The 8,373-nt window shown below is 41.3% G+C and overlaps 1 protein-coding gene across 1 annotated transcript; it reads right to left on the reverse strand.

Annotated features, from left to right (window-relative positions):
- Positions 1–784: 784 nt before the first annotated feature.
- On the reverse strand, positions 785–4,798 carry LOC113771248. The gene is made up of 4 exons (XM_027315849.1): positions 4,691–4,798; positions 3,614–3,922; positions 3,372–3,503; positions 785–979 (listed from the first exon to the last, which is right to left on the reverse strand). Exons 1-4 carry the CDS (start codon positions 4,796–4,798, stop codon positions 785–787), a joined length of 744 nt encoding a protein of 247 aa, XP_027171650.1.
- Positions 4,799–8,373: the final 3,575 nt, after the last annotated feature.

Here is an 8,373-nt window from a genome sequence, read left to right on the forward strand (position 1 = left end):
TCTCAGAATTAATCTACCCAACAATTCACTAAAATATGCAAACAAGGGAATAAGCTTAAAAGGGCAAAATTAGGTCGATTTTTCCAGATTTTGGGCCACAGAGAAATTAGGCAAAAGTTTAGGGGTCGAATTGCAATTCTTTAGAAATCTATGCTCCATACTTCGCAGGAGCTTTCTTCTTCCAGGCAAATGAGATGGAAACGTTTTTCCAACTTCGGATACTTCAGAAAATCCGACAAATTTACACGACAACAATATCACATCATTATGGAATGCAAAAACAGCAAAATTGAACAAAATCAATTTCAAAAGTTCATGGCTTCTCTTTCTCTTCCTGACCAGCGAACTCATGTATTCTGGCCAGCTTTGGACTGGCCAGAGTCCCTCTTGAACAGAAAAAGCGTGAAATCTTCCCTTTTGGTTCCAGATTTCTTTTCGGGCATTTTATCGAACACTAAACGAGCATGAAAGACTTCGGTAAATTTTTGCTCCATTGACTCAAGAACTCGCCCCCAAAATTTCATCAGCAACCCAAAAAGTACAGTCCAATCAACCCATAGCGCATTTACAATCAAAAACAAAAGAAAACGGACAATCAATCAAGAAAGCCGTAAAAACCAATTCACAGAAACATGCTTGGGGTTGGGGATTTCCAGAATTTGCACTTGAAAGTAAGACTTACAGTGCGTCCTTGCGAGGATTTTTCAGGCGGTAATGGCAAATTGCAGTGGTGGCGGTGGACAATTCCGGTGGTGGCAGCGGCTGTGACCTTTCCTTGCTATGGCTATCGTTCGAATCCTCCGAAGGAAACCCCTCCAATTTCCAGATTTCTCTCTGCTCTTGCTGAAACTCTCCTCTCTGGTTTCCTTAACTCTTCTGCAGCTTGCTTTTCTTTTTCTTGTTCTGGCTGCGCCGACTCTCCATTTCCCTCCCTGGTTCCCTTTAGCTCCTCTTTCTCCCGTTGTTTCTTTTCTCTGTTCTTTGCTCAACAGGAGCCTCATGTCCTCTGTTTTTCAGTTCTTCCTTTCGTTTTGTTTAATTCTACCCACCGGTTCTCTCTTCCTCGTTTTGGATTCATCCGAAAACTCCCCAATTTTCTGTTTTCTTGCTCCTGTTTTTCTTCCCCTCGCCTTGTCCGCCGACCCTCTTTTCCATTCCTCTCCTCTGCTTTTTTCTATTCCGCCCCTGAAGCCTCAAAGCTCTCTCTGTTTCTTCTTTTTCCTTAGTCGAGAGCTCTCTCTCGATTCTCTCTAATTTCTTTTCCCGTAGCTCCCCTTTCAAGTTTTTTCCTCCGCGGCCCTTTTCTTCCTCTGTTTCTTTTAGCCTTTCCTTTCAGATCCTCCTAGCCCTCGGTTTCTTTTTCCACTTTTTCAGACCCAGCTCCCTGTTTCCTTGTCCCTTCTTTTGTTTAATCTTACCCCCGAATTCCCCCCCTCTCTCGTTTGCGGTTGTTTTGCCTTTTAAAGGCACCTCACAAGACTAAACCTAATATGAAAGGCCAAGATTTCAAACCCCAAAGTAGGCTTATGTGTCTTATTCTTGTCCCTTTGATTGACTTTTTCTTTTTTTTCCTTTTTCCTCTTTTTTGAAAATTTAGTGCAAAAAACTCTTAATTCAATTAAAGTAAGACAAAAGACACGATTCAAAACAAAAATAAAATCAAATAAAATAAAGACCTAAAATCGAAACAAATAAAATAAAAATTTAAATTAATTAAATGATTAAAGTTTGAAATCAAAATTTGGTGTCTACACTTGAGGGTTTTGTGGTTAAAATTTGAGCAAAAGTCAACTTTGAATAGTAATCGCCCGCACGTTTCGTGTCCGTTTTCTCTCGGGTTTGTTTCACTTGTGCACTAAACCTCTAATGTACTTTCTTTAACATTATAATTATTCACTCTTAGCAGTCTAGAATAATTTTCTTAAATCTCCAATTAACTGCTCCGGCTCGATATATGCGAACTCCCAATTCGCGCGCGATAAAACGAAACCTAAAAGAAATTTTTGTAACGATAATATAAGTAACTAATATTAGGGTAAATAATCGTGAAAATAACTATTTTAAGACTAACGCATGAGTCCTCAAATCTCCAAGATCACTGCACTCTCAGATCAAATACTACCTCGAAAAACGTGTATTCGCTATTTCTTACTAAATGAGCTTTCAAAAATTAAATTTACTAACGAGACGTTTTAAAAATATACATAGGCATAGTTCCACGTAAATGGATTTAAAATGGTTGAAATAAATTATTCGGATAAAACGGATGAATAAATATTTAAATAAGCCAGTAATACGAGATTAATATTAGTAAATTTTTGGGTCCTCACATCCTCTCCCCCTTAAGAAAATTTCGTCCTCGAAATTATATCTTGAGTTGAAAACAGGTCTGGATATTTTCCTTGAATTTCTTCTCCAACTTCCCAGGTTGCTTCCTCCAGTCCATGGTTCCTCCAAAGAACTTTTACCAACAGAATCCGTTTGTTTCTCAATTCTTTCACCTTACGATCTAGAAGCTTGATCGGTTTCTCCTCATAAGTCAGTGCTTCATCAATTTCAATATTCTCCGGTTGCAGAACATGAAACGGATCTGGATGATATTTCTTAAGCATCGACACGTGGAAAATAATGTGGATCCGAGATAGATTTGGTGGCAATTCCAACTTATAGGCCACGTTTCCTACGCGTTGGATAACCTTATAAGGTCCTACAAATCTCGGTTGTAACTTCTTTCCCTTTCATGCCAACAAACTTGCTTTTAGAGGAGTAATCTTAAGAAAAACTTGATCTCCAACTGCAAATTCTAAGTCCTTCCTTCGGTTATCGGCATAACTCTTTTGACGACTTTGTGCGGTTTGAATCCTCTGGTGTATCAATTTCACCTTTTCGTTCACCTCCTCTATCCAAGGCACTGTCGTTGGGTCTAAAATTTTTCGTTCACCTACTTCATCCCAACAAATCGGAGACCTACATTTCCGACCATAAAGTGTTTCGTACGGAGCCATTTGAATAGAAGAATGAAAACTATTATTATAGGCAAATTCCACCAAAGTCAAATACTTACTCTAACTCTTCCCAAAATCCAAAGTACAAATTCTTAACATGTCCTTGAGCATCTGAATCGTCCTCTCAGACTGTCCATCTGTTTGGGGATGGTAAGTAGTGCTAAAATTTAATTTGGTCCCTAACACTTCTTGCATCTTTTGCCAGAACCACGAGACAAACCTAGGGTCTCGGTCGGACACAATACTTACAGGTATCCCATGTAACCTTATAATCTCATCTAGGTATAATTTAGCTAACTTCTCCAATGGGTACTTCATACTAATCGGCAGAAAGCGAGCCGATTTGGTCAATCTATCCACTATTACCCAAATGGCATCATGTCCTTTTTGTGTCGTAGGTAATTCAGATACAAAATCCATGGTGATATTTTCCCATTTCCACTCAGGTATCTCTAAAGGTTGCAAAAGACCAGATGGTCTCTGAAGTTCAGTTTTAACCTGTTGACAAATCAAACATGTCTGGACGAATTGAGCAATTTCCCTTATCATGCTTTCCACCAATATAATCTCTTCAAGTTCTGGTACATTTTATTCCCTCCAGGGTATACCGTAAACTTCGATCGTTGTGCCTCTTCCAAAGTTTCCTTCTTAAGCCCTTCATCCTTTGGCACTACTATCCGATTTCGAAACCTCAATATACTATTTATTCCCAAGTTAAAATCCGACTTCTCTCCCTTTTTGACTTTTTCCAGCCACTCTTGCACTTCAGGGTCCTTTTCTTGAGTCTCCTTGATACATTCCAACAAAGTGAATTTCATGACGATATTCCCCAGAATTACTTTTCTCGATTCCAGTCGGGGATTCCATACACTAACCTCCTCCAACAAACGCATCTCTTTAATTATCAATCCTGTCACCTGCACTTGACGACTTAAAGCATCAGCCACTACATTGGCTTTCCTTGGATGGTACTTTATCGTGCAATCATAGTCTTCCAAGAATTCCATCCACCTACGTTGTCTCCAATTCAACTCTTTTTGAGAAAACAAATACTTAAAACTCTTGTGGTCAGTGAAAACCTCAAACGTTACTCCATAAAGGTAATGTCTCCACTTCTTCAATGCGAATACTACAGCCGCTAACTCTAAGTCATGAGTTGGGTTATTTTTCTCGTGCGGCTTTAATTTCCTAGAGGCATACGCTATCACTTTCTCATTTTACATTAATACGCATTCCAAGCCTTCCCTTGAAACATCTGTATAGACCACAAAACTATTTTTTCCATTCGGTAGAGCTAACACATGTGCTCTCGTTCAACATCTCTTTAATTCTTGGAAACTTTCTTCACACTTAGGACTCCATATAAACTTCACACTTTTCTTAGTCAGCTCAGTCATGGGTCCAGCAATTCTAGAAAAATCCTTGATAAATCTCCGGTAATACCCGACTAACCCTATAAAACTTCAAATTTTCGTAGGGTTTTCCAGTTGTTTCCATTTAGAAACCGCCTCGACTTTGGCTGGATCCACTTTAATCCCGTCCATAGAAATTATATGGCCTAAGAATGTTACTTCCTTCAACCAAAACTCACACTTGCTAAACTTAGCATATAACTGATGTTCCTTCAAAGTTTGTAAAACAATCCTCAAATGTTTCTCATGATCCTCTAATGTCTTAGAGTACACCAGTATATCATCAATGAACACCACAACAAACTGATCCAGATAAGGCTTAAAGACTCGATGCATTAAATCCATAAAAGCCGCGAGTGCATTGGTCAATCCAAACGGCATTACTGCGAACTCAAAATGTCCATACCTCGAGTTAAAAGCAGTTTTGGGTATATCCTTCTCCAAAATCCTCAATTGATAGTAACATTGTCTCAGATCTAACTTCGAGAATACTACCGCCCCTTGTAATTGGTCAAACAATTCATCAATGTGGGGCAAATGGTACTTATTCTTAATGGTAACATCGTTCAAGCCTCGGTAATCTATACACGGCCTTAAACTCCCATCCTTTTACTTAACAAACAAGACCGGGGCTCCCCACTGTGAATCGCTCTCTTTTATATAACCCCGCTCTAGTAAATCCTGCAACTGCAATTTCAACTCTTTCAATTCAGTTAGAGCCATCCTATATGGCGTCTTAGAGATAGGTGCTACTCCCGGAGTCACATCAATCTTAAAAGCTATTTCCCTTTCCGGGGGTAAAGAATCTAACTCTTCAGGAAAGACATCTGGATACTCCTTCACTACATACATGTCTTCTAATCTCACTTCATCGCTAGGAGTATTTATAAGAAAAGTCAAATATCCCTGAGCTCTTTTACTTAACATTTTCCTAACTCGAATTCCTGAGATAAGTGCAGATGAGGCTAATCTACCCCTTACATCCAATTTCAGGGTTGCCTCTTCCGGAATGCACAATTCTACTGTTTTCGTCTTACAGTTCAATTGAGCATTATAACGGGCTAACCAGTCCATTTCTAGGATCACGTCATACCCCTTAATCGCTAACCCCATCAGATCGGTCAGTAATTTCCGTTCTCCAACCCATATCTCACAATCTTTATATATCAAGTTAGCTCGTAGGCTTTGATCCCCAGTAGGCGTCCTAACCTCCAAATCATAAGGTAACTTAATTGGCTTCAAGTCTATTCCTCCCATAAAGTTAGGGTTTACGAAAGAATGTGTTGCACCCGGATCAATTAAAACCTTAGCTAAACGGTAGAAAATAGGGATCATACCTTCAACCATTTCAGTCGCATCGGGAATCTGTAGATGATCCAGTGCATAAACTCTAGCCGGTACTCTAGGTCAACTTTCTCTAGCACTAGTCAACTTAGAGGTTGATTTTTCTGACCTTTGAGTGTTACTTCCTATTTTTGGCGTCTTCGGACAACTCGCGAGTTGGTGTTCAGCACTGCTACAGAACAAACACTTTCCTGACTTTCTCCAATCTCCGAATGATTTGATTTGCCACAATAACCACAAGTAACTTGAGGGGTTACGGCTGAATCACTAGAGGGCACTCCTCTCGTTTGAACCGGCTCACTACGACCTCCTCTGGATAAAGCTCCCCTTGAAGCTCCAACAGTCCTTACTCCTCCCATTCCTCTTCCCATCTTGGAAGGTGGGGTACTCTTACTAGCCTGTCCAGAAGTATGACTAGAAAAGTTCCTTTTCTTATAATGAAAATCCCTAACTTGCATCCTTGCGCTCTCAACTCTTTGTGCTTTCTCTAAAGCTTCAGTAAATGTAGAGATTTGGGCTGCAGTCAAGACCTCCTGAATCTCCACATTAAGCCTTTGTACAAATCGTCTTATCCTTTTCCGCTCATTAGTCACTAATTCAGGTTCGTACTTAGAAAATTTAGTAAACTTCCCTTCATACTCAGCTACACTAAGAGTTCCTTGCCTCAACTTTATAAATACGTCCTCCAGCTTCTCTTGGATCAGAGGCGGAAAAAACTTCTCATTAAACTCCCTCGTAAAATTTTTCCAATTCCATGGGGTTTGGGCTTTCTCCCACTTTGCCCTTATCATGTCCCACTAGGCATGTGCTACTCCCTTAAATTGGAAAGCAGCAAAGTTCACTCACCTTTCTTCGGTATAGTCTAAGGCGGCGAATATGTTGGTCATCCTCTGATACGCTCCTCGATCCACGGTCGAGACACGTAGCACGTTTGCCCAAGGATCTAGCGGGGATGCCCTACGCTTGGTGTGCGGAACCTCTAACCAAACGGACAACACGATTTGATTTGAAGGTGGTAGACGACACTCCGATGAAGGTGAATACTCCAGGGGAATAGGTCGGATGAACAATCAAGGACAGGACGCGAGATTGCTCAATAACCCTTGCCAAGCAAGTTAAAAGGCTCGAATTGTCTTTGAAAGAAAACGAATGCACTAAGAATTTTATTCATCAAAAACTAAGTTTTAACCTTACAAGACTAGCCTATTTATAGGCTTAATGAAATAACAAAACCCTAAAGAAACCTAAAGGGGAGGTCGGCTACCTTGTCATCAAGGTGGGCCGGCCCATGCCTTCTACGAACAACGAATCCAACTAAATTGAAAACAATGACTAAGGCCCTACTCGGCCGCTTCGTAAGGAGGCCCACTGGGGTCTTCTTGGGCTTGGACCAAAGTGTAAGTTGCTTGATTGACCCTCTCCAAGCCTCCATGTTGATCGTGGACAGCTCGAACAAGGGCTTGGAGTGATTCCTTGAAGAGCTTGGCCCGTGCACGTGTGACTGGGCCCAATGGAACTTGGACTGGGCCCTGGCCCTGGTTCACATCAGTCCCCTCCTCTTGAGAAGGATTTGCCCTCAAATCTGGATCCTCCTCACCAAGAAACGGGCTCAAGTCCGCGACATTGAAGGTCGCGCTAACATTGTACTCCCCAGGTAGCTCCAATTTGTATGCGTTGTCATTAACCCGTTGGAGTACACGAAAAGGTCCATCCCCTCTGGGGGATAATTTGCTTTGTCGCTGCTTGGGGAACCTCTCTTTGCGTAAGTGTAACCAAACCCAATCACCAGGCTCGAAAATCATTTTGCGGCGGTGCTTGTTAGCCTGCTGGGTGTATTGCTGAGTACGCCTTTCAATGTTTGCTCGAGCGGCTTCATGTAACCTGCGTACAAAATCGGCCTTCTTTTTCCCATCTAAGCTTGTGTGCTCAGAGGAAGGTAAGGGTACTAAATCAAGAGGGGTCAGCGGGTTAAAGCCATAAACAATCTCAAAAGGTGAGTAGTGTGTAGCACTGTGAACAACTCGATTGTAGGCGAATTCAACATGAGGCAAACACTCTTCCCAAGTCTTAAGATTCTTTTTAATCAATGCCCGAAGTAGTGTGCCGAGTGTGCGATGGACAAACTGCGATTGACAACTTCAGTTTGTCCATCGCTTTGTGGATGACTGGTGGTGGAGAATAGTAACCGAGTGCCAAGTTTAGACCACAGAGTCTTCCAAAAGTAACTTAGGAATTTCACATCCCTATCACTAACAATGGTCCTAGGCATACCATGCAGACAGACAATTTCCTTGAAGAATAGAGTAGCAATATGAGATGCATCATCAGTTTTGTGACAGGGGATAAAATGAGCCATCTTAGAAAACCTATCAACCACCACAAATATAGAATCATTACCCCTTGGTGATCGAGGCAAACCTAGTATGAAGTCCATAGACAAGTCAACCCAGGGATGGTGAGGGATAGGTAACGGGGTATATAAGCCATGTGGGTTTGTCTTGGACTTAGCTTTGTGACAAGTAGCACACCTACCAACCATGCGTTCAACATCCCTACGCATATGGGGCCAGTAAAAATGCTCTTGTAACATAGCCAGAGTCTTGGCAATGCCA

This window comes from Coffea eugenioides, chromosome 5 (genome assembly GCF_003713205.1).
Source record: "Coffea eugenioides isolate CCC68of chromosome 5, Ceug_1.0, whole genome shotgun sequence".
Classification (NCBI taxonomy): Eukaryota; Viridiplantae; Streptophyta; class Magnoliopsida; order Gentianales; family Rubiaceae; genus Coffea; species Coffea eugenioides.

What these genes read in the sequence shown, in the direction of transcription:
- LOC113771248 (XM_027315849.1), bottom strand. Translation starts at nt 4,798, where the DNA reads ATGCCGTTTGGATTGACCAATGCACTCGCGGCTTTTATGGATTTAATG. An exon ending in TGTTCATTGATGATATACTG is followed by an intron (nt 3,923 to 4,690) that starts GTGTACTCTAAG and finishes CGTCAAGTGCAG; the next exon opens with GTGACAGGATTGATAATTAA. An exon ending in CACAACGATCGAAGTTTACG is followed by an intron (nt 3,504 to 3,613) that starts GTATACCCTGGA and finishes ATTTGTCAACAG; the next exon opens with GTTAAAACTGAACTTCAGAG.